This window comes from Carettochelys insculpta, chromosome 2, assembly GCF_033958435.1.
Source record: "Carettochelys insculpta isolate YL-2023 chromosome 2, ASM3395843v1, whole genome shotgun sequence".
NCBI classification, from domain to species: domain Eukaryota; kingdom Metazoa; phylum Chordata; order Testudines; family Carettochelyidae; genus Carettochelys; species Carettochelys insculpta.
In genome coordinates this window covers 28957373-28983408 of record NC_134138.1, presented here as the reverse complement: position 1 = coordinate 28983408, position 26036 = coordinate 28957373, and the positions used below count along the sequence as shown (strand labels likewise).

General features: G+C 48.6%; 1 protein-coding gene across 1 annotated transcript in view; it reads left to right on the top strand.

Moving 5' to 3' along the window:
- COLEC10 (collectin subfamily member 10) overlaps positions 1-25504 on the top strand; it is a 34035-nt gene extending 8531 nt beyond the window's left edge. The window contains exons 2-6 of the mRNA XM_074985631.1: positions 7848-7919; positions 11655-11726; positions 21578-21631; positions 22735-22830; positions 24953-25504. Of these exons, the coding sequence (XP_074841732.1) occupies positions 7848-7919; positions 11655-11726; positions 21578-21631; positions 22735-22830; positions 24953-25341 (683 nt within the window). The 3' untranslated portion in view covers positions 25342-25504. The remainder of the gene's footprint in view (positions 1-7847; positions 7920-11654; positions 11727-21577; positions 21632-22734; positions 22831-24952) is intronic.
- The last annotated feature ends 532 nt before the right edge of the window (positions 25505-26036 follow it).

Here is a 26036-nt window from a genome sequence, read left to right as displayed (position 1 = left end):
TACATCCCTAGCTCTGGCCTAGCCCCCAAGCAAGGTGTAAGGAACCAGGTCCTGACACTTGCTGACCTGACACAGACTAATTTGTGTGTGGACAGGAGAGGGGGTTGAGCTCAAACCTGATCAGAACTTGGGGTTATTGTCCCTAGCTTCTCTCTGTAAGCACTGAGGGCCTCTTTCTCAAAAGCGCACCAGACCCACAGCTGCTATTGACCTCTTTTGGAGGTGGAGGTGCTCCGTGTTTCTGCAGCTCTGGCTCTGGAATAGATCAGGCCAACTTTCTAAGGTCTAAGTCCCATAAAGTCCATGGGAGGTCTTCCAGGAAGTTTAAAGTGATTTGGATTGGGCCCAGGATGAGACTCTGGACTGGATGGGAATGTGAAGGATACAGGGAGTTTCCTTGTAGCAATCTTTGGGTTTTTAAAAATGTTTCCCTTTAATTATTCTGACTAATGTTGCTTGTAAACTCTCTGACATGGGTCAGTGCTTCAAAGTAACATTTACTGTGGACTGATACTGCTCTCCGTCTTAGTCAGTGAATTTACACAAATCCTTTCTGGAAAATTTCAAACTCTGTTAGAAACCAGACCAGCCACTCTCCTCTTTTCCTGCTGAATATATAAATGACCTTACCACATCTCCAAGGCTGTCCTAACCCCAATCGGTATTCCAACTCAGTGCTTCATGTTTGAGCTACAAAATCCTATAGCTTTGAAAAGTATTTTTATCCAATTTCTTGTGCTGTTGGGATGTTGAGAATATCTACCACCAAGTGCAAAACATGAAGGGCCGGATTCTTTTACCACTTACATTGCTTTTACATTAGTGTCAAAAGATTAGTTGACTCCCCATGCAAAGCAATGTTCTATGGCCCAATGCAATGCAAACAATGGCCCTGCACTAACATAGATGGCAGTGACAGGTGAATTAGGCCAAGAGACATACCCGTGTAAAACACATGTAAATAGAAGAAGAACTAGGCCCATTGGTAAATGGCTTTTCTATTATTTATCAAAAAAATCTCACCCAGAGGCCCAGATTCACAGCATAGCTCAACACTACTAGGCAAGGAACTGGCCTATGGATCCTCAGGGAAATCAGAAACAGAGCTGATTAGGAATTTTTCATTAGAACATACCAATTTGTTGAAACAAGTTTCTCCAGGTGGAGCCAAGATGGAGCTAAAGAGGCTAGAATATCATCTGGCATGTGGAAGACATTCTGCACTGCCTGATTTGGACATAGTCCTTCAACCTGGGTCTCCCACATTGAAGTGCCTCTTCCACAGGGCTATAGAGTCAATCTCCCCTTGGAGCTGTTTCACTTTGTATGGATAATTAAATATTCATACAATGGAGGAGGGGGAAAAAAGACACCCACTCTATAGTCCAATTACTAGGGCACTCACCTATGCAGTGGAAAACAGAGGTTCCTGTCCCTGCAGTCTCTGTAGACCCCAGGGACTACAATTATGAACTCAACTTGAGAAAAATCAATTGTATAGCTGACGACTAGCTTGCCTGGGATGAAAGCAGCAGAGACTTGAAGTGGGTTAGTGGCTATTCTAGAGATGGAGGGTAGCATTTCTCTCCCTCCTTTTTGTGTAATTTCAGGAAGAAAAGAATTTCTCTCCCCTTCAAGTACTTTTCCTACTGTGTCAGTTTCCTCCTGATGTGGAACAAACAAAACAAAACTTTCAGAAACTTTGAAATGTTTTGCAAAATAGAAGGATTAGTTTCCAGCCAGTCCTAATTAGCAGTAACTGTACTGAAGTCAATGGGTATACATTAGAAGTTCTTTAAGCTTTCAAAGGCTATAACGGGGCCTCTATCTACTAATTGAGAATGGGAGAAGAGAGACAGGAGAATGAAAAATAAAATTATTTTTTCTTTTTAAATATTATTTTTATATTGGCTATGTCCCTTTGCATTGCACAAAGGTTCTATTAATTGCAGTGCTCAAGCCACTGTCTTGGGCCTGCTTGAGATTTTTACCTCGTTCCTAGAACCCTGCATGGGTACACAAACGAGTGTCCACCTCAAATCTGTGATTATTATCCACAGATTTGTAAGACTCTACATCTGGGGCTAACTGAGGCTCCCAGGCAACCCCTGCCCTGCTCCAAGCCTCACTGGGGAAAGCCAGGGAGCTCATGTGAAATCATAGACCCTGTGCACATCCTTAGCTGGTGGGGAGTCTGGGGGCTGGGACACAGCAGGGGGCTGCTCTCAAACACCCACCACAGGCAGCTGGAGGTTCCATCCGGGCTCCCCACAGCAAACCTGGCTAGGGTGTGTCTGTGACCTGTGGAGCTGCCCAGTGCTGCTTGGGCCCCATACCCACAGCAGGGGAAGGGTCCACTACAGCTTACCATAGCAACCCATCCCACTCTTACCATTGGGGCCTGCAGCTCCAAGCCGTTCCCCTCCCCTGTCAGGTTGTGGAGCACTCCACTGGCAGCTATGGGGAACACAGAGAACGGTCCAACAGCCCTGAGCAGGGGCCCAAGCCGCCTGCAGACCATTTGCCTTTCCTCCCCCCTCCTCCTACCCAGTATCCCAGCCCCCAACCAGGGCAGGTGCCAACACTTGGGGTAGCAGTTAGTAACTTCCGGGCAACCACAGTTTAAAGGAGACAATCTGTTAATTGGGTAAAATTGAGCCTAGCACACAGCCACCTTTACCTCCATCCCATGTACCAAGAGCAGCAAAAAATCTAGGCCACAAACCATAAGCTCTTCAGGACAAGGACTCACTCTTATTTTTCAAAAAAGCAACATACGTGCTCATGGTGCTGTATGAAGCAAAACAGTAGGAAGCTTTGATCCCAATCCAGAATTGTGATTCAAGCCCCTCTCTGATGTGATCCTACATCTGTAACGCACTTGCTGAAATCGGGTAAGTGGATAAAAAGAGGTAGGTGGCCTGTGCATATTAAATCTCAAGGGATGAGGAAGGACTTGCTCATTTAAAGAAAGGTATCCATCCTAGTCCTTGCAGTACAATAGGACACCACAAGAGAGCTCCATCCCTTAAGATTTCACGCTGCAAAAGGAAACCTGCAGTCACGTAGCACTTTAAAGACTAACAAAATAATTTATTAGGTGATGAGCTTTCATGGGGCAGACCGGTGATTTAAAGAAGTGGGTCTGTCCCATGAAAGCTCATCACCTAATAAATTAGTCTTTAAAGTCCTACATGACTGCTGTTTTGCCTTATTGGAAAAGACTAACACAGCTACCTCTCTGATACTATTCAAAAGGAAACCTTGCAGTACTTTCAAAAGAGGAGTGATTGGAAGCGAGGATTTAAATTCGTAACTCTGCTGGATACTACGAATCATTAACTGAATAGGTACACTGGATTTATGGCTTAGTAGAACAGTCTATACTCTACTAAGCCCCCTTTGTGCTTATGACTGCAGAGGTGCTCCGAGACAGCTCTACAATGAAAGGTCCTTCACAAATACGTACTACCTACTTATTATGCTAAACAATCTGTTCCGACTCACTTTTGCTTGGACACGTTTGCCATGTCTACACAACCCCTCCCTTTCAGAGGGTGCATGTAGATCTGTGAGATTGAAACTGCAGATGAGGCAGGGATTTAAATATCCTGTGCCTCATTTACATATTCCCATAAAATATGGCCTTCATTTCAAAAGTGAAAGTGCTGTGTAGGTGCTGGCACTTTTAAAGGACGCTCTGACTTTGAAATTCCCTTATTCCTAATTTGTTCTGGAGATACACACACATCACACAGAACTGGAAGGGACCTTGGGAAGTCATCAAGTCCAGTCCCCTGCCCTCTTGGCAGGACCAAGCACCATCCCTTCCCCCCTGCTCTTTCAATCTATTTGCCCCAGATCCCTAAATGCACCCCCCTCAAGAACTGAGCTCACAATGCTGGATTTAGCAGGACAACGCTCAAACCAGTGAGTGTCCCTCCCCACAAAAAAACTAGGGACCTTGGGAGGTCAAGTCCCCTGCCCTCTTGGCAGGACCAAGCACAATCCCTGACAGATTTTTTTTAAATCTATTTGCCTAGGCTCCTTGGCCTCCTCAAGGACTGAGCTCATAACTGTGGGTTTAGGAGGTCAATGCTCAAACCACTGATCTATCCCTCCCTCCACAAGCAACAAGGGAATTTTGAAGTCAGAGTTTCCTTTTGAAGTGCCGGCATCTGCACAGCACTTTCACTTTTGAAATGACCCCACTTCAAAGTCCGCATCTCACGGGACTATGCAAATGAGGCACGGGATATTTAAATCCCCACTTCATCTGCAATTTTGGTCCTGCAGATTTACATATCCCTTCTGAAAGGGAGGGGGTGTGTACACATGACCAAGGTGTCAAAAATGTGTTTCTCTCTTTCCAACGGGAGTTGGTCCAATAAAAGATATTACCTATCCCAGGTTGTCTTTTTAAGACCCTGAGTTACCGTCACACAGCATTCCAAGTGCGTGACAGCCCCACGTACAACAGGCAAATGAGGAAATAATATGTTAATTGTAGCACAACATGCCTCTTCCATTCTATGACTAGCAGATTTGAAGCAGCATCTAACTCTAAAGAAATGATGCATGCCCATCATAAGCTCCTCGTTCTTACTTCCTTGTCCAGGCCTTTCTGGCTTTACAATAGCTCAGCTGTTAGTTATTAACAGGGAAAATGTTATGGAAAGTAATCAATATTAACGTTCAATCATTATCATTTCAAAAGTGCTTTTTTACAAAGGAAGGTAAGCATAATTTTCTCCATTTTCTAGCGGGGGAAATTGAGGCAAAGTTTAGTGAGCTGACTTCACTTTGAGTCATATAATGAGTTGCTGGCAGCTCTCAGTCAAGTGTCCCAGATACCAGATCACAGTTAAACCACAGTGGCCAGTGAAGTGGGGCCCTGAAGCTTGATTAGTTGCCTCCAGACACTGCCCCAATATAAATAACACCAACATTCCCATGCACTCCAGGGCTGGATCCAACGGCTGATCTGGATTTGGAAAGGGCCTTGCTTTCAGACATGTATCTGTGTTGTCTCTGTGAAGCACCTATTCAAAATCTTTGCAAAGATCGCCAAGACAAAGATTTTTCAGTGGTCCATTCTTTGCTACTTGAAAGCCATGAGGTTTCTGTATTTGTTCTGTGGCGACTGGTTTTAAAAATCTCAAAAAAGTTTATCTAAATAAGCATAATCCCCACCCAGCATGTGCCTGGCAGGCTCTTGGGCAAAGTGACCTGTAGGAGTGAGTTGTGGTTTGCCTCCATTCTGCTTCCTAAACAATGAATTAACTTAAAGAAATCCACAGATGTAACCGTACTTACTATGCTCACTGACAGTTTAGCACATTCCTTAGCTGTATTTCCTTCCAGGCTGTTTACATCCCTCCATCTAACTGGTGTTCTGGCTTTAATCTCAGTTTGACACTCAACCTTTTATTTTCCTCATTGGCTGCAGTCATTAGTCATGAGAGCCCCAAAGCCTGACATCCACCTTGTCACAGCCAGTCTCAACAGCCCATCACTAGGTTATTCACAGAAAAAAATCTAAACGCCTGCCTCACCTAAAGAAAGTGAAAACCTCATTTCGTTCTTGGCACCATCGGGGTAGTTCAGAAACAAATTATTTGAGATTCGAGCAGGGCCCAAGGTTCCAGCTTGTTTCCCACATTTTCATTTGGCTGACTTGCTGGTTGTGTTACTGACCTTCTTATCATTAACAAGACAGTCTACATTTTTGTCTCTTTGTGGTGCTATGGAACTGTGTACATCAGAAGAGCTTTTGGTTGTTATTTTACTTTGTTCGGTTTTTTGTTTTGGTTTGGTTTTTTGCTGCTCAAGATTGGGGCCTGGAAAATCTGACTTTAAGACCTACTTCTGCCCCAGACTTTCCTGAGCAACTCACAGTGGGCTTGTCTACACTAGGTAGTATAGACATAGACAACGTCATCAGGTGCTTCAGGTTTTCATCTGGAAAACAAGAGTATTTCTTTTCTGCCACCATTTATCTGCCTTGTCCAGTTAGAACAGTGGTAAGTGGGGAACCTTTTTAGGGTTGAGAGCCACTGACGCACAGAAAAATCCATCAGAGGTCATACACACTGACCTAGCCCCCAAGTGACGAGGAAAAAACACTCACTGCTGTGAGCCCCCAACTGGGAAGCAATAAAAAAGAGACACCTCACTCGAGCAATCCAGGGAGCCGGGGTTCCCCTCACACTCCAGCTCAGGTCTTCTCCTCAGGGCTGGATTAACTATTCTGAGAGCCCACAGTTAGTAGATTTTGTGGGGCCCCCCTAGGCTCTGGGGTGGAGACAAAATGAGGGGTTCAGTGTGTGGGAGGGGATGCTGGAGTGGGCTGGGAGTCTGAGCAGAAAGCAGGGTGCAGGAGCAAGCTGAGAGTGGGAGGTGTGGGGTGCGAGTAGGAGGCAGAGTGCAGGACTGGGCTGAAGGTGCCTCTGGGAGGGAGGTCAGATGCAGGAGCAGACGGGGTGGGGAGATCTAGGCAGGAGGTAAGGTGCAGTACCATGGGGGGTGGGGGTCTGGGACAGAGGGGGTAGGGTCTGGGAGGGGGGCAGGTGATGCTGCACCACCCTGCACTTGCAGGTATTGCCCCAGGCTGCTTCCATTGGCTGTGATCCCCAGACAATGGGTGCGATGGGGTGGAGCCTCCAGGCAAGCACTCCCCTGTGCTGCTGTCCCCCCAGCCAGGAGGGAGGGGGAGTGGCATGTGCAGAGCTGCTTTTTTCACCGTGCCAGGGCTTTAGCACCAGCTCCCCATTGCTTCCCCCTGCAGCTCGTGCTCTAACCAGATGGGGGTTGGAGACAGGGAGAGAGGCGCTGAGTCTGAGAGATTCACCACAGGGCTGGCGTGCCAGTATGAGGGAGAGCTCTAAGCCCTATGGGCTGGATCCAGCCCCAGGATCATGGGTTCCCACCTCTGACTTAGACCGTAAAGTCTTTCCTTGAAGGTTGTATAGCACCTTGTGTGCGATGGGGCCTTGGGCTAGCTCACTTGGGGTATCTGCATGCTCTGGTAGTGAAGTCCAAGGAACTTACTGCTGGGAATTTTCACTGCAGGCCAATTTCAAAGTCATGCAGGGAGTATTTGCAAAATACAAATTTTACATTCACACATACATACAGCATCTGCCAAAGGTTGGATAGGTTGACTGCGGGGTTGGGGTGTGGGGAGGGCTCTATGGTTTGCTCCAATTCAATTTCTACAGCTATCCATCAATCCACCTAAGGTCATTGTTTATCACCACAGTATCTGAGTGCCTTCCACACATAATATCACTAGCAACAGCAAACGGACTACTGCACCTTGTGGTATTTCTCCCTTTTGGGGGCACAGCTCTGCTTGCAACAGGCCTTTGTTTTCTTTATTTATCTTAGGATGGTTGTGGGGGGAGAGGTTAGAAACAGAAGGGAGTGTCAATGTCATTCTTATGGTGACACGTATCTGAGGGGTAGCCATGTGAGTCTGTATCTGCAAAAACAACAAGAAGTCCTGTGGCACCTTATAGGCTAACAGATATTTTGGAGCATAAGCTTTTGTGGACAAAGATCCGCTTTGTCTGTTAGTCTGTAAGGTGCCACGGGACTTCATGTTGTTTATTCATATGGTGGGAAGGCTTTTCAGAGCAGATGTATTACAGCATTTCCTGAAGTTTGTCAGAAACTGGCTGGGCCTGAACTCTGATGTTTGTCTCCTACTTACCTGCTATACCTTCAGAATGAAAACTAAAGAACCCAGTAGTGTCAGCCAGTGAATTTTACTTTTCAGGAACTGATAGTAATATTTATTGTGCTGTGTGAGCTGACGCATCATGCTTTATTTTGTGTTTTTTAAGGAGATGAAGGTGAAAAAGGAGCTCAAGGAGAGGTCGGAAAACATGGAAAAGTAGGTCCCAAAGGACCAAAAGGTACGTGCGGTAGTTTTGATAGTACTGATATAGTGATGTAAATACAAGTGTAGGGAATGTGGCAGAAGGAATGCAGTGCTGCTGAAGGCTGGGAGGAATGAGTCTCCCAGAGGTCATCTGCATAAGAATGCAAAAGGTGTGCATGTGTGATACCTTTTCAGGCAAAGCCTAATGGGTAGCAAGTAAGCCATGAGATTTGGTCTATTGTAAACATGTAGTTGTAAAATCACAATTTAAGCTGACACTTAAAGCGGGAGTTGTGAGATCTCACCAATGCTCTGGGTTGTTGTGGGGGACAGGGCAGCCGCCTTAGCTGTGTAAGACATTGATTACACAGGGCTCCCTGGTTTAAAGCATTGGGAGGGAGAAGGGGAGGGGTACTGGTTGAGCCAGCTTGCTGAGTGCTATGGCCCTGCCTATGCCTTGGCCATATAGCTATAAGCCTGGCTTGACTAAACCTCCCCACCTGTGGAAAGATAGAGCTGGCTACTAGGGTGTTTGTGAACCCCCACACTAGAGATACCAAGAGCTGAAATCACAGAGTGGCAGCTGAGGCCACACAAAGCTGAAGTCACTGGGTTCTGCCTTAGGGCAGTCCCAAGCAGTGGGGTTAGGACCGGCGGACAACAGCAGGAGCAGGGGGTGGCTAGTAGGAGCGGCGGCGACCGCTGGGTGGCCGGTAGGAGCGGCGGCGGACGACAGCGACCGGCGGGCGGCCGGTAGGAGTGGCGGCAGACGATGGGGACTGGCAGACGGCTGGTGACAGCAAGGGGAGGCTACAGACAAGTGGACAGCTAGTATTGCCCTGGTGATGTATCTGTGGGCTTTGAGTTTGGGACTGCACCACAGAGGGTACACCCTGTAACTGTGTGTGTGTGGAAGAGGGCCAAGAGCCCCAGCAAGAGACTGGGTCCTACTGCATATGGGGATGGTATCTGGGTAAAAGGGGTTTTGTCTCTTCTGTGCTGAGATATACTGCATCTGTCGCTGTAACCTTGGGGTAGGTTACGGTCATTAAACAAGCCATTTCTATCTCAGACTCTGTGCTTGCGAGGGGGGGGAGAACCGCCTTACAGGCACCCAGCACGGGGGTGAAATTGTCCCAGGTCACTGGGTGGGGGCTCAAGCCGGTTGGTTGTATCCTTGATAGGAAAACCCCACAAGAGTTGAACCCGGCCCTTCTGGCAGGCATCTGGCGTTAACAGAAGGGTTACACAAGTAAAACAGAACAGTATGCCAGTTCCTAGTAATGATAATGCGCAATACCTTGGACTGATGCGATACTAAGGGATGTCATAATATTTTATAAACATTGACAAAACCTAACTACCTGCCAGAGTTGCTACTAACAGAAGTTCTACCATTACTGTTATATATCATAAGAAAATCAAGCTCATGACCGACTGAATGTATTCCCATGACAAGCCAGTAAATTTCTCTTGCTGGCTTCATTGTGATGGAGGGGGGCAAGATGACCTCCTGAGGTCCCTTCCAGCCCCAGGATTCTATGATTCTATAATTCTAAGATTGTTAGCTGATCAGATCACATACGCACATCCCAGTGTCAGGGCTAGTGGATCAAAAATGACTTAAGCCAAAGTACATCTCCTCTTCATAAAGTGACCAAAAGGAAAAACTGCAATCTGGCTGAACTGTCAAGGCTATAATGGAGAAACATCCTGTGACCTCTGATGAGGAATATCCGAAACTGCATGTAACAATATATATCTTGGCTTCATAGCTCAGCTTACATCAAGGTTTTATTGTCTCTTGAATCAAATAAAACCTCGTCTCGGACTTACATCTAGATCAACAAATCTTACATTTATCTCGATGGACTATCTATGGAATTTCCGTATTCACAGATGAAGAAACTGATACCGAGCCATGCAGATGCTCCACAGTATTTAGTCCGCTACCTTCCATTGAATCAATGAAAGGTAGGTGCTTAAATGTCTTCACAGAGCTGGACCAGAGAGATTAGGTCAATTATGTATGGTCAAACAGCAAGTTGCTTTCTAAACTGGGACTAGAGCCAAAGATGCTCAGCCCTCTGCTCTACTGGACACACCCTCTCTTGGGATACTGAACAGCACCGCAGCATTCTGAGGCAAAGGAAAGTGTTGCTAATTACAGAGTTTGGATAAAGCTTATTTGGGAGCCCCCGCTCATAGTTTGACCTGCTGTTTTTGCAACACTGATGCATATACACATTCATTCTCCCATTTGGCAATGGGCTAAATATTTCAGGATGCTCATCAGCAGCATTGGTTTAGAGCCAGAACATTTTTTAAAAATTCTCACTACAAGCTGTTATAATCCATGCACCATCTCATTCTGTATTTACCTGGGATACATAGGCCCATGTGTGACTTTGCTTCACGTCATAAAATAGTGACTGGAGCAGATGAGCTCTGCTAACAAGAGTGTTTATCACATGTTTTTGTGGCATTGAAGTCAAACATGCAGATGGAAAGCCCACAAAATTAGGATCTTATAATTAAGCTAGTCAATCTGCAACATAAAACACTTGTGAGTGTAAAAGTGCTTTTTTTGTGAGTGTTACCAGTGCTTTTTTTGTGCCGGTACTTGCTGGTACTGAGTACCAGACCTCAGCAGCCCCAGCCCTGGGACTGGCTGGGGGAAGGAGGGGAGAGCCAACTGAGTACCAGCACCTCTTTTTTTTTTTTACAAAAAAGGCACTGTATCTTACCATCAACTTCTGTGCACAAGGAGAACCCTTCTGTGACATCATCAAAAACACTAGGCCTCCTTTGGCAATCTTGATTTTTACTGCAAGGAAAGATTACAGAATTAGGTCTGGTAAAAGAAACCAAATGAATACTTGCCAAGCTATCAGATATCATTGGCTATGGATTAGCTATGCAGTATAATTAATATATGAATAACTAAAATTGTTTTAATCTGTATTTTCATTATAAAGGATGATGTTTCAGGGCATATTCATTGAGAGTTTTAATGGGACAACAAGTTCTGAAATGTCATGCTATTTACTCCAAAGTACTATAGGTTAGAAGCATCCATTAGCAGTCACCCTAATGCCTCCAGACACATAGGACTTGCAGTGATGAACAGAGTAATCCCTAAATACATTTAAAATGCTGGGCCAGAAAGACTGAGCTGGAGGTGAAAAGATCGGAGATCCTCCACAAAAAATCAAAGGGAATCTTGTTTAAATCTGTTTTATTTTCCAGTATGGAAGTTAAGTTTCTGATGCCTGCTAAGAACTTGTCAATTACAGAGATTGGCAAGAAGGACAGAGAGCATTATATTTGGACAACACATCAGGAACCTTCAGAACTAACAGGATGAGCAGCTACAAGCTAAAGTTCTCTAGTGGGGATGTCAAAGACCAGTTTCCCCTGAAAGCTGAGCATATGGGTGACCACCTAGGTGAGATTCAGGTGTTGCCCAACTGATTAGCAGAGGGCCCACAGTCACCCATAGTAAGCAGCATGTGTTTCTATTTGTGGGGCACATCTACATATGCCTTCATGCATATAACAAAATTTATTCTATCCCAGATGGAAAAAATTGAGAGGGAATAGAGTCCCAGACTCATATTCCCTGTGGACCAGCACAGAGCAGGACCTGTAGCAAACACTGGCTCATTTTACTGGAATTCCTTAAAAAAGTAACCAATCATCTACAGAGTGAAAGTGTCCTGCAACTGGGTAAAACCATTCATCTTCTTTTCATTGTTTTCCTTTTCAGGAAACAAGGGAGCAGTGGGGAATAGTGGTGATCAGGGGATGATTGGGAAAACTGGCCCAATTGGTGGAAAAGGTAATATACATGTTTCATATGACTATATTTTTCAAGGTACATATTCAATGATACCATGATTTGTATATTTTTAAGACCAGCAACAATTAGGTAAAAATAATTCAGATTCAAATAATGTTTGATTTATGTTGCTCAAATACACTTACACAGCTCATTGGGGATTGGGTCACAGTCTGGTGTGTGTATACTCTATGGGCTATTGGCACGTATTAAACTTACTTGACTGGAATCGTTACACAATAAAAAGCACAGGGTGAAATCCTGGCTCCAGTATGGTAAAACTCCCATCAATTTCAATGAGCCCAAGATCATACCCACTTATTTCCAAAACTGAGGCTTGTGACTCTTGGTGCTGACTTCCTCTCTGTAGCCATGTCTACACGTGCACGCTACTTCGAAGTAGCAGCACTAACTTCGAAATAGCGCCCGTCACGGCTACACGTGTTGGGCGCTATTTCGATGTTAACATCGACGTTAGGCGGCAAGACGTCAAAGCCGCTAACCCCATGAGGGGATGGGAATAGCGCCCTACTTCGAAGTTGAACATAGAAATAGGGCACATGTAGACGATCCGCGTCCTGCAATATCGAAATAGCAGGGTCCGCCATGGTGGCCATCAGCTGAGGGGTTGAGAGACGCTCTCTCTCCAGCCCCTGCGGGGCTCTATGGTCACCGTGTGCAGCAGCCCTTAGCCCAGGGCTTCTGGCTGCTGCTGCTGCAGCTGGGGATGCATGCGGCATGCACGGGGTCTGCAACCAGTTGTCGGCTCTGTGGATCTTGTGTTGTTTAGTGCAACTGTGTCTGGGAGGGGCCGTTTAAGGGAGCGGCTTGCTGTTGAGTCCGCCCTGTGACCCTGTCTGCAGCTGTGCCTGGCACCTTTATTTCGATGTGTGCTACTTTGGCGTGTAGACGTTCCCTCGCAGCGCCTATTTCGATGTGGTGCTGCGCAACGTCGATGTTGAACATCGACGTTGCCAGCCCTGGAGAACGTGTAGACGTTATTCATCGAAATAGCCTATTTCAATGTCGCTACATCGAAATAAGCTACTTCCGGGGCAACAGCTAGCCGCTCCCTTAAAGGGCCCCTCCCAGACACACTCAGCCTGCACAGCACGCGGTCTGAGGAGCCATAGGCACACAGACCCCGGGCGCCGCAGTCATGGACCCCCAGCAGCAGCAGCAGCAGCAGCAGCAGCAGCAGCAGCAGCTAGAGGTCCACCCAGCCCTCCCGGCAGGAGCAGGGCTTGTCCTGACCCATGCCATGTGGGAGGCAGCTGAGCACCTCCTTGCCCCAGGGGAGGAGATGCCCCCAGGGCAGCAGGGCTCAACCCCTACCCCTGCAGCACCCCGCCCCACCCCCCGCCTCACACGCTGGTGGCTGTGGAGCTACCCCACCAGCACCGACTGGTGGGAGCGGCTGGTGCTTGGGGAGTGGGACGACGACCACTGGCTCAGGAACTTCAGGATGACCCGGCAGACATTCCTGGAGCTGTGCCAGTGGCTCACCCCCGCACTCAGGCACCAGGACACTGCCATGCAGCGTCCCCTCACAGTGCAGAAACGGGTCGGCATTGCTGTCTGGAAGCTGGCCACTCCGGACAGCTACCGATCCGTGGGCCAGCAGTTTGGTGTCGGCAAGGCCACCGTCGGGGCTGTCTTCATGGAGGTAAGCGAACCCATGGGGGGAGGGCAGGGCAGTGGAGGGGAGGGCAGGGCAGGGCAGGGCAGGGCAGGGGGGGCAGGGCAGGGCAGGGCAGGGCAGGGCAGGAGGGCCAGAGCAGGGCAGGGGGGCCAGGGCAGGGCAGGGGGGCCAGAGCAGGGCAGGGCAGGGCAGGGCAGGGCCACACACACCCTGCTCACCCCTCATTGGTGCTGTCCCATGTGCTTTCTCTGCAGGTTGTGCGTGCCATCAACGCCATGCTCCTGCACAGGCTCGTGAGGCTGGGGGACCCAGATGCCACCATCGCCGCCTTTGCCACCCTGGGCTTCCCCAACTGCTTCGGGGCTCTGGATGGGACTCACATCCCCATCCGCGCCCCGCATCACAGTGGAGGATGATACCTGAATTGAAAGGGCTACCCTTCTGTCGTCCTCCAGGCCTTGGTGGACAGCCGGGGATGTTTCCAGGACATTTACGTGGGCTGGCCTGGCAGCACCCACGACGCCCAGGTTTTCCGGAACTCGGGCCTGTGCCGCCGGCTGGAGGCGGGGACCTACATCCCCCAGCGGGAGATCCCTCTGGGGGACACCACCATGCCCTTCTGCGTCATCGCAGATGCGGCCTACCCCCTCCGGCCGTGGCTCATGCACCCCTACACGGGACATCTCTCTGCTAGCCAGGAGCGCTTCAACGAGCGCCTGAACCACGCGCGCCAGGTGGTGGAGCGCTCATTTGGCCGCCTGAAGGGACGCTGGAGATGTCTCCTGACCCGCCTGGATGCGGGCCCCAACAACATCCCCCAGATTGTGGGTGCCTGCTGCGCCCTGCACAATTTGGTCGAGAGCAAGGGGGAGACCTTTTTCCAGGGCTGGGCTGTGGAGGCCGCCAGGGCACACATCCAGCCACCTGCTGCCCCCAGTTGGCAGGTGGACCCCGAGGGGACCCGGGTCCGGGAGGCCTTGCGGGCCCACTTCGATGAACAGGCCACGGGGTGAACTCTGCCCAGGCCCCCTACTGCCCGCCCCTTCCTCCCCCACACCATGGAGCACCCCACCGCCCCCCGCCACTTGTCCTGGACAAATGACAGCACGCACTTGTGGCTGAATGTAAATTTTTTTTTTTCTTTCTGAACCTTTTTTTTTTTTGGATGTAAATAAATATGTGAACCACAAACAGAAAACTATGTACAAACATTCAAGAAAAGCAATATGTACAAAAATAAAACAATACAAAGAAACAACTATCTGCCATAATAAAAAGAAAACCAGGGAGGATAAAGGGGAGAACTATGTACATGGGGGGGATGGGGCAAATGGGGGGGCCGAAAAAAACAGGGTCCAACTATATACAAGGGGGGGGGCCACGTCCCGGGCCCCTCGCCCCTATAGCCCGGCACTGGGCGTGGCCGGCCAGGAGCCCCGCCGCGCTCGCAGCCTGGTCCGTGGCTGGGTGGGAGCGGGCTGGACGGGAAGGTATGGTGGCCGGCGAGTGTCAGGTGGCTCCAGGGGTCCCTCGGCACTCTGGCCCTCACTGGTGGGTGGCGGGGAGACGGCGGACGGGCCGGCGACAGGCGGAGCAGCTGGTGGTGGGGCTGCAGGAGCAGGCAGGGCGGGCGATGTTTCGGCCGGCGCGGCATGGGGGTCCAGGTAGTCCACCAGGTGGTTAAATGTGTCCATGTAGGCCCCCCATGCCTCCTGGCGCCAGGCCAGCGCCCGCTCCTGCAGCTGGAGGTGTTGCTCCGCGACCTCCAGCTGCCGACGGTGGATGGCCAGCAGCTGGGGGTCTGTCACCGTCGGCAGTTGGAGGCGCAGGGTCCGCCATCTAGCCCGCCGTGGGGCCGGTCGGTCCTCGGCCGAGGGGCTGCCCTGGAGCGATGGTCCCGGAGGGCTCTCCGGGACGACTGACGCCTCGCTGGCGCTCTCTTCCAGTCCTTCTGATGGTGCAGGTGCAGGACACAGGAGAGGAGGGGGGGAAGAAGAATGGAGACAGGCGTTAGTGTGGGCCCTGAGCCGTGGCCTTTGTCCCCCCAGCCCTGTGCTGCAGGTTCCCCATCCCTGTCCCCGGGAGATGCTGCTGGGATGGATGGGGTTCAGGGGTCCCCCTGCCCTGCACCCCGTCCCCTGGTGGGAGCGACTCTCACTTCACCCCGCAGGGTCTGAGAGCAGGAGAGGTTTCTTAGGCCACAGATGCCCAGTTTCTGCCAGGAGTGACAGCACCAGCTGTCGGAAGAGACAGTCCTTCCAACCCATCCTGGGGAGAAGACTCCAAGGGGTGCCCCTCGGGGATGCAGCTTTCCCCCTCCTCAGGCTGGCTGCCTACCAGCTCTCCCTTCCCCTAGGCTCTACCTGTGGCCCCCGCCCTCGCCCCCCAAGTCCAAGCCAGCTCGGCTCCTCCCTCCTGTTTGTTCAGGGCAGAGGTGTCACCTGCCAGCTGTAGCCCCAGGATCCTCCTTTGGCCCTGGGAGCTATTCGGCTCTTGTTGCTCATATGTAGCCTGAGTCTCCCTTTGGCACTCCCCCCACTCCATCACATGCTGCTGCTGTGGGGTGTCCCACCCCCTCCTCCCGGGGGCCTCTCGAGGTTCCGCTCCCCCCTGGCCCGGGGATGGGGCATGGCACTGTCATGCGGGGTGCGGGGGGACAGGGGCTGATGGCTGCAGTGCTGTGAGGGCCATGGCCCTGGTGTCCTTGGGGCCATGGCCATGTGAGCATGTGGGGGGCCCTGCACACATATCTCTTACCCCTGCCCCTCAAGCCCAGGGGTGTCCACCAGAGGGGGGTACCTACCTGTCAGTCCGCTCCCACGGTCTGGAGATCCCCGGGGGGCGGAGGCCCTGCTGCTGCTCCAGGATGGCAGGAGGAGGATCTGCAGGCTGGATTCTGCGGAGGAGGAGCTCCCCTCCTCCTCCGCCTCCTCCTGCCGCGATGTCCCTGTGGTGGCCTCCGGGGGGTCCCCCGGGGTGCAGGGCTTGCCTCCGGGGCGGACTCCATCTGCAGGGCCTGCTGGGGCTCGTCAGCCGAGGTGTCAAGGGTGGCCGGAGGGAAGGAGGTGTGCCGGGAGCCCAGGATGTCCCTGAGCTCCCTGTAAAAGGGGCAAGTGATGGGGGCGGCCCCAGATCGGCTGGCCGCATCCCGGGCCCGGGAGTAACCCTGCCGCAGCTCCTTGACCTTACTCCTGACGTGGTTAGGAGTGCGGGCAGGGCGACCCCGGGCAGCCAGGCCCTCGGCCAGCCGAGCGAACGCATCCGCGTTCCGCCTCTTGCTCCCCATTACCTGGAGCACCTCCTCCTCGCTCCAGAGCCCCAGCAGGTCCCACAGCTCGGCCTCCGTCCAGGAGGGGCCCCGCTGCCGCTTCCCAGACTGGCTGCCCCTCTGGCTGGGCTGTGAGCCCTGGCTCCCCTTGGGGGGGGGTCCCCTGGGGGTGCTGGGGGGGCTGCCGGGCAGCCATCGCAGCTGGCTGGGTCGCTGAGGGAGGTGCAGGCTGGCGCGTGTGCAGGCTGCGGCCTGCATGTTCCCTCAGCTTCCTGTAGAGGCAGGGAGGGGGAGGGGACCTTTAAGGGGCCGCTCCACGCAGCCACCAGTGAGCTGAGGGGCTGGAGAGAGCGTCTCTCAACCCCCCAGCTGATGGCTGCCATGGAGGACCCGGCAATTTCGACGTTGCGGGATGCGGATCGTCTACATGGTCCCTACTTCGACGTTGAATGTCGATGTAGGGCGCTATTCCGATCCCCTCATAAGGTTAGTGACTTCGACGTCTTGCCGCCTAACGTCGAAGTTAACTTCGAAATAGCACCCGATGCGTGTAGCCGCGACGGGCGCTATTTTGAAGTTAGTGCTGCTACTTCGAAGTAGCGTGCACGTGTAGACACAGCTTATAAGTTACTATATGAATACATAAAATGAACATACATGGGCCCTCCTTGTTCATAGAGTTTTGTTTAATTTCCACTTAGGCAGCAGGGAAAGGAATAACTCTTTAATTTCCCGTGTTTACAGCAGAAAGGAAATTTGATACAGCTGCATGACTGACTGATGCACTCTGAGGTTTAATTTTTACTATGTCTTGTAACAATCCATCACAAAGTACAACACCTCTGCCTTTGGCTTTATTAGTATGTGGAGCCTGAGAACTATCACTGTTTGCATTTAAAAAAAGAGCACAGAAATGTTTGTTTAAATAATCTGAAAGACTATATGGACTTTGCAAGCAAATAAGAAAAGAAGGCAAGTTTAATTTTTGGCTTTCCATTACTGAGCCTCAACGTGCAGTCTTATATCAAGTTCTGTTGGTTCCCATGGCAGACATGGCTGAATAAAGCTAGCTGCATAAAGGGAATGGAGGGCTGCCTTAGGTGTCAGCTGAGGATTCCCATGACTCAGGGGGAATACCCAGTGGGAGTAAAGCTGGTGTAGGCTCACCAGAGTAGGAGCAGGCTGGAGAGGGGTAGAGAATGGAATGGTCCCCAGCTGACTGCTGTAGCCAATGTAAGTGAGAACAGACAGACCTTCAACTACAAGACAAAATCGAGGGAGCGGAAAGGTATCTTAGATCTCCCCACATCCCATTGATGTCAGTAGAATTATTTCAGATTTAGATGGCATTTGCAGAATTTGATTTCAAAGGACAGATTTTCAAAGATATTTAGATACCTGAAGATGAAGGTTGGCATCATGTCAGATTTTCAGAAGAACATACATCTATAGCTGTAAGATGCCTAACTCCCATTGGTTTCAATAACTTCCTACTGTGTTTTGCAAAATCCCATTAGTTGCCTACCTTTAACCTTAAACACGTTCATAACTTCAAAAATCTGACCTCATCTTTTTAACTCAGTCCAGCTCTTTGCTCAGCAGAGTGACTGTTGCATGTTCACCACCTCTGATGATTGAGAAAGAATTAGGCAATCTGCTTGGAAGGGAATGAGGAAGCAAGTAATAAAAAATGTCTTCCTGTTTCCAGAAGCAAAGGTCATTCCAGCTAAATGGAAAAAACTCCTGTTGCTATTAGGGTTCAGTTTACTGCTTTAGGTGTCTCAACATTGAGGCTAAACCCAGACCAAGAGATGAATGTATTTTATCATGCTAACTTACTATGTGTCTGTAGTGAGGGCGACGGCGGGAAGGAATTGTTGGCATCCCAGATTAAAAATAGAAAGATCATTCTGAAGATGGGGGAGATGCTTCTGGTGCCAAAGTGTCTCATTCTTTATTACCAAAATATGTAAAGAATTTGCCCACAGCAAGTGATTCTTTGATCCGATTCCTTACAAACACCAGCTGAGATCTTCAAAACACTGATTGGTGTTTTTGCATCCCTGTTTTTAGTGATTAATCTGAGACACTTCAAAGAGGCCTGGTAATAATGAACATCCACCCTCTGAAAATTAAGCAGCAATAGGGTGCCTCAAATAATGCCCCAGAGAATTATGGAACTCAAAATCAATAGTCACGTTTGAAAATGTTGGCCAATATCTATTATTGATTTTCATGAAATAAAAAGTCAGGTCAGGTTGGATCTCCCTGGTCCGGAACCCTCAGGACCCGACTGATCCCAAAAGAGGGAATTTGCTGGACCAGATGAGGTCCCCTGCCTTCGTCCCCACAGCCTGCTGCTGGCTCCACTTCCATGGATATTGCAGCCCTGGCCTTGGTTCCCTGCTGTGATTGCTGTGTCCCCAGCTCCCTTGCTGGGGGTGCTGCAGCAGCCACAGCAGGGCTGGGAGCTGTACCTGGGGTAGTTGCAGCTGCAGGGCAGGGGCTGCTGGAGCTGATGCCCAGGCCACAGCAGAGGGGCCAGGGCAGCAGAAGCCCTGGCAGGAGGGATGGGTCTGTGGCAGCCAGTCTGGGGTTTGGGCAGCCCAGCACCCAGCTCAGCCAGGGCCCCAGGCTTCCAGGCCTGCTGCAGCCCCAAGTTGCTGGCTTTCTGTTGCCTGCGTCCCAGTTTAGGGAGGTGAAACCTGTAGTGTTATTATGGATTTACATTGGTATAATTTGGGGCTTCCATGTGGCACATTGTTGTGAGAATATACATTGCACTACCTTGTGTTGTACACCAAAACCCTCGTGTGGATATGGCATCATTGCAGTGAAAGTCCCTCCTGTGACTGATTATCACTACTTGAAAGCATAGAGCACTACGCTGCACTCTAGGCCCATGTCTACACGGAGCTGTACTCCCGTCAGGTCCAGGCACGTGAGCAGTCATGCAATCAAATAGCTTCTCATTAGCATAATTGCATGGCTAATTACCACAGATGTGCAAGATTTCACTCTGGGCAGAGGGGGCTGCCAGCAGTAAAGAGGTTGTGTGGACATGGCTCTGCTGGCTAAACCCCCATCTCTCACCAGTCCCTTATCCCTCACAGAAAAGAAATCTTTCACAGCTATGGTAATTAGCTGCATGATTATGCTAATGAACAGCCATTTACAATTGTGAGACTGCTCATTAGCATGAAGCTGCCAGGACTAGAGTTCCGAGTAGACATGACCTAGGGCTGCCAGTGTTCTGTAGCAGTATTCACATCATGGGATGTTACTGCACAGCAAGCTGGTGCATTGGCAATTCACACACTAGCTTGCCATGTAATAACCTGCCTGAACCCTAACAGTACTAATTCACACACAGAATTTAGCTTTCACTAGGTATATTAAAATTCTTCAGTATCTGAACCAGACACCCCAAATCCTTTGTGGGTTAAGGCTATAGAGTATTAGGTGCTTTAACAGTGACACACACCCCTCTCCCACTCCTGCGATCTTCTGATTTGCCAACCTTGATAACAATTTTTCTGATTTGTCGACCTTGATAACAATTTTTGGACCTCTTTGCTTTATATATTGAGTCTGTTCTGGTATGGCTGTGATCTGAAGAAGTGGGTCTGTCCCACGAAAGCTCATCACCTAATTATTTTGTTAGTCTTTAAAGTGCTACTTGACTGCTTTTTTGTTTTGATAGGTGCTTTAATGTTATTTTCCAGAATTTCCATCCTTCTCTACAAAAGGGGCTCTGTTATCTTGAATTAAAATGCTTGTAAACTCCTGATGTCCTTCTGAAAACACACAACCATATGAAAGTAAAGAAATAATGTAAAAATATAAGGTGTAAAAATTCAAGATGGATCCAACACTACTTAATATTAATTCTTTGAGCTAACAATGTTATTTAATTTACTTGAGTGAGATTAAATGAATTTTACATAAAGTCAGTCACTTTTCTGATTCAAATCATTATTAGTGACTTTGAAATAAAGCTAAAAACATTCATCTTTTTGTATTAGTACAGCCACTTAGACATGGATCACCTGAATGATTTTCAAATTGTGAAAAAAAACCCAAAATAAAAAAATCACACTTCTGTGCATTTATTCTGAAATAAAATGATGTCCCTTACCTCCCTCAGTGGAAGAGCTGTGTGCATTGCTTAATGCATCCATGGAAATTCACAGGATTTTGTCAAGCCAGCCTTATCCTGTATCTTAATTTTATATAATGTAATCCAGTGCAGTATGGACTCAGTCCTGCAAGCAAATTCCCAGTGATTTGCTGAGGGCATTCAGCATGTCATGATTGAGCAACCTAAAGGGTATTGTGCAGCTCTCATTAAAATTGAGTGGATACCAGGCACCAATCACCCACAGGAAGCCTGAGCTATCACTGGATCATCTACTAAAGTTTTCACCTTCTTTTCATTCACTGGAATTAATCTCAGATTATTTGATTTGGCATGTCTGCTAGAACAGGGCGTCAGTATCCTTCTGTCAAATGCACACAGCTACAGGTTGAATCTCCCTAGTCCGGCATGCTCGGGAACTGACCAGTGCCGAACACAAGAACTTGCCAGACTATAGGAAGTCATTATTGTCCAGCAGCATTACCAACACTTCCATTGCTTACTGGGCTCTTAGCAGACATTTAGGGGTAAATTACAGCTAAATTACAGCACAGGACACTGAGAGTCAGGACTCGTGGCTATAAACAAACTTTATGGGACCACAGGAAACTTGGTGACACCCATGATAAGTGGTTGTCCTAACTAAAATCATGCCAGAGTACATATGTTGCCAGAGGAGTTGAGGATTAGAGGGATTCAACCTCTAATATCATTACTAAATAGATTTCAAATGTATCTCCCAAATATGCCTTTTTGACATGTGTCTTCTCTGAGACATGGGAATGTATTTTTTCTTCATTCAGGTGACAAAGGAGTCAAGGGATTAACTGGGGTGTCTGGAGGGAAGGGAAAAGCAGGTAAAGTAAGTTGGTTACTACTACATTTCCCGAGCTGTGTCTTTCTCATCTTCTAGGGGCTGAATTTCCCTGACATTTTTGTAAGCTTGGAGTTTCACAGAAAAACTGAGATTCATTAAATATTTTCCAACCTACATGTAAACCATGTTTCTTTACAGAGATTTTTTAAAAACAAATTACAGGGTTCTAACTGACAGCTGAGGCTGTGCAAACTGTGAAGTGAAAAATTAAATGCATCTCTCTTCTTCCTGGGAGCAGCAGAAAAGTGAAATAAAATACACCGCACCCCAGGCCCAAACACAACAAAAACTTCAATAGTTTTGAGTTGTTATGGTTGTTTCTTCTGCACCATAAGTGCACAAGACAGTTTATTGATATAGCCCACTCCACCCCCTCCAAAAAGTTTCCAGCATAAGGGCTCCATGCTTTTTTTTATGTTCCTGGTGAAGAAGAGTTTATGCCTGAAAAGTGGGAATGTTCCAGACCTGTGACATATGCATCCCTTTTCCTGACCTAATGGAAGTTATCCATCCCAACTCTGTGGCAGGGTGGGCTGGGAAGCCAGCTGGTCTCCTCTGTGTATCCCCCAACCCACAAGGGATATAAGTGCCATTAATAAATCTCAAGGCTGTGTTAACATGCCCTATTTTTACCTCACTGCCATAAAAAGAAAAAGTTGTAGGGAGAGCTGTGATAGGTGAAGTCCCAGCCAGTGGAACACAGAATAGATATGAGGGGGAAGAGCATACAGCAATTAAGGGGATAAAACCTCCGACCTCTAGGATGCATCTCCCTGACCCCAGGGAAGAATCATTCCTTTTCAAGATCAGAGATATCTAAGTGGGTGAGGAAAAACTAAACCAAAACATCAATGAAAAGACGTAGTTCCATGTTAAGGAGGCACCGTCCAGCTCCCAGTTAGGTCAACAAGAGTATTATCCTTGGTGGTTGCAGAATGGGGGATAAAGAGATGCTGCCAGCTTGTCACAGGCAAGCAGTAAGTCTTCTAGAAGGTCTGAGAGCAGATTGGCAAGTCAGGTAGTACCCTACACCCAGCTTCCCATTCCTGGCTGGTGAAACAGGTGTTTTCTGTGTTGAATCAGGCACGGTCTGTGACTGTGGGAGATACCGCAAAGTTGTTGGACAACTGGATATTAATGTTGCTCGACTCAAAACATCCCTGAAATTTGTCAAAAACGGTAAGCTTCATCTTCATTTATTTTACAGTTTTCATTTGGTTCCCATCTTTTTATCTTTTTATTATGGTTGGTGCCATACATACTTGGAGGCCAGAGTCCCCTTGTGCTAGCCAGTGTGGAAATGAATACAAACAGACAATCCCTTCCTCAAAGAGCTCACTAAGGCTACTTTGACATTAGGTTGTTTTTTTTTGAAACAGGCATGCAAATGAAGGAAATTCAAACTGCAAATGAGGCACATATTTACATATCAGGCACCTTATTTGCATATTCTTCTTTCAAAAGATCTTCTTTCGAAAGAAGAAAAGCTGTGTAGATGAGGTTCTTTGGAAAGTAAACCCCATCTTCGTAAACAACAAGTCCTGTGGCACCTTATAGACTAACAGATATTTTGGAGCATAAGCTTTCATGGGCAAAGACCCACTTCATGACTCATGCATCTGATGAAGCAGGTCTTCGCCCAGGAAAGCTCGTGCTCCAAAATATCTGTTAGTCTATAAGGTGCCACAGGACTTCTTGTTGTTTTTGAAGATACAGACTGACACAGCTACCCCTCTGATACTTGTCCAAATCTTCCCAGAATAAGGGGATTTTGATGTTGTTGGGGTCCTTTCAAAAAGGACCCCAGTGTAGATGAGCCACGCGGGAGTGAACCGTGGCACTTTTGAAGTGCTGTGGTCAGTGGCATGCTAATGAGGTGCTGAATACGCATTTCAGCACCTCATTAGTATTCTTCGATTTAGCCATTAGTATGGACATTTCAAAGCTTTTACTAAGTGTAGACGTAGCCTAAGAGTCAGACTGTGGACAACAGGGGGACACAAAGAGGTAAAGGAGCACACAACTGCCCAACTGTGTTGTGTAGTAGGCACTGCAGCAGAGAAAAGTGAAGGAAGGATTTGAAGGAGGACAATGAGGTAACTATGTAGATACTTACTAGGAGCTACACGCAGGCTTGACGAGTGGCAAGGAAGAAAGCACATAGTTGCTTGTTGGAAAACATTAGCAATATAATTAAAGGGTCCAGCTCTGATTCTCCACTGATGGCCACGTGGGCTAGTTGCTTCCACATGGGTGGCAATCAGAATGGTGCCACTTTATGGCTGTTTGAGTACACTGCCTGTACAAGGAACAAGTGTGTGCCAGACTGCTCCATGGTTGGCCAGGTAAAAGGAGGACACAAAGCACCTCCTCCCCCTTCCACTCCTACAAAGTGGCTAAGTGTAATTGCAGTCTCAATCTTCCCTTGAGGGTAAATATCACACTTTCCTATTGGCCCTGGGGTCAGACTCCCAAAAGAGAATGGGAATGGATAATGAGCAGACACACTTGTGGTCAGAGTTGCACAGGGGGAGGTGGACCAGCAGTTATTCTTCTCCAGCACACCTGGGAGCTCTGTGTATGACTCCATCCCATGCTCATTGTGGGCTAGTGCTTGTATGACATGACTGAACCCTAAGAGGCCTGATGATCAGAGATGCTAAGAACCCACAGCACCCTTTGCAGTCAACAGATATAGAGAAGTTTCAGCAGCTCCAACTATCAGATCAAATTCAAAGGCCTCACTTTATCCACCCAAGAGCATTGGCCACCGTGTACACAGGAAGGGCCCTATTGTTGTTATCTTTCTCACTTTTACTTTCTGGAGTGTTATGCTGACATCAATAATGAGTCACAAGTGAGGTGAATTTGGTAATCTCATATAGCTGTCCAGGCTTGTTTGTCCATCTGGCAGGAAATGGTCAGAGAATCTGCTTCGGGGAGGCCCAGAACCAGTGTTCCCAGTAAGCTGAGCACTTGGGTAGCTGCCCAGCAGAGATTTAGGTGCCACCCAGCTGATTAGCAAAGAGGCCACAGCCATCCACAGTGGGCAACATGTGATTTCACTGGTGGTGCACATCTACACTGAAGAGCACTATGGCTCACACCCACTTGTATGAGAAGCATACTGCTCTTGTTAGTATCATTCCCAGTTCAAGCCTTCATCATAATCCCCAGAAAATCTCTTGTGGGAAACCCATTTCGCAGCTGTATGGGCTATTTCCACTGCTGTTCTCTTTAAGAAGAGACTCATCCACATTCTGAGAGACCATTAATAGGGTGTTTGTTTTTCTTTCTGAAGTCATAGCGGGAATCAGGGAAACAGATGAGAAATTCTATTACATTGTCCGAGAAGAAAAAAGCTACAAGGAGGCCGTGACCCACTGCAGGATCAGAGGGGGGATGCTAGCAATGCCGAAGGATGAGGCAACCAATGCACTGATTGCCGACTACGTCTCCAAGAGTGGCCTCTTCCGTGTGTTCATTGGGGTGAACGATATGGAAAAGGAAGGGCAGTTCATGTATGCAGATAACTCCCCCCTGCAGAATTACAGCAACTGGAAAGAAGGGGAGCCCAAGGAGGGGTCTGTGCACGAGGACTGTGTGGAAATGCTCAGCACGGGAGAGTGGAATGACTCCGAGTGCCATCTGGCTATCTACTTCATCTGTGAATTCAAGAAGAGAAAATAAAACACCAGAGTGCTTGCCAGGCAGCTTCTGGACCTTCACTAACTCCTTCTGATTAATCCACTACTAGTGACATGCTGGGCAGGGCAAAGAGGGACAGGGCCTGAGGCTGCACTCACATACACTGGTGTAAAGCAGGAGTAACTACGTTTAAGTCAGTGGAGTTACACTGGTGCATGCTGAGTCAGAATCAGTTAATGGGGAATCTCCATGGTTTTTATTTGGGATTTGAAGTTCTTGGGCTAAATTTAGAAGTAGCATGAATAAATCTAACTGTTCATAGAGGGACAGTATGTGAATAATGGAGAAAGTAATTGGGTAAGCAGCTTATCGAAAGGTTGCACAAACTCTCTGGGGGATGGGGGGAGAGGCGACGTTTTTTAGTGACACTGGCACTGCAATGGGGAGTGGGGCACAGCCATATTGCTCCACAAGCAGCACGAGGTGGCACACTAAGCCAGGGAGGCACAATATTTTCTGCAGAGAAGTAATGTATAATGTCCCTTTAAAAGCTGCAAAACAACTCCTCTATTGCCCGCATAGTGGTTGGACAGACATGCTCACTAGCACGGACCATTTCTCCACCTACTCCTCACCTCTTCCAGCCCAGTCATTCTAGGATAAAGCTCACTGGCCCTGGAGTTCCAGGGGGTGCCAGACCACTGCGTGGGTTAGCTTTTTTCTCTTTCTTTCTTGCC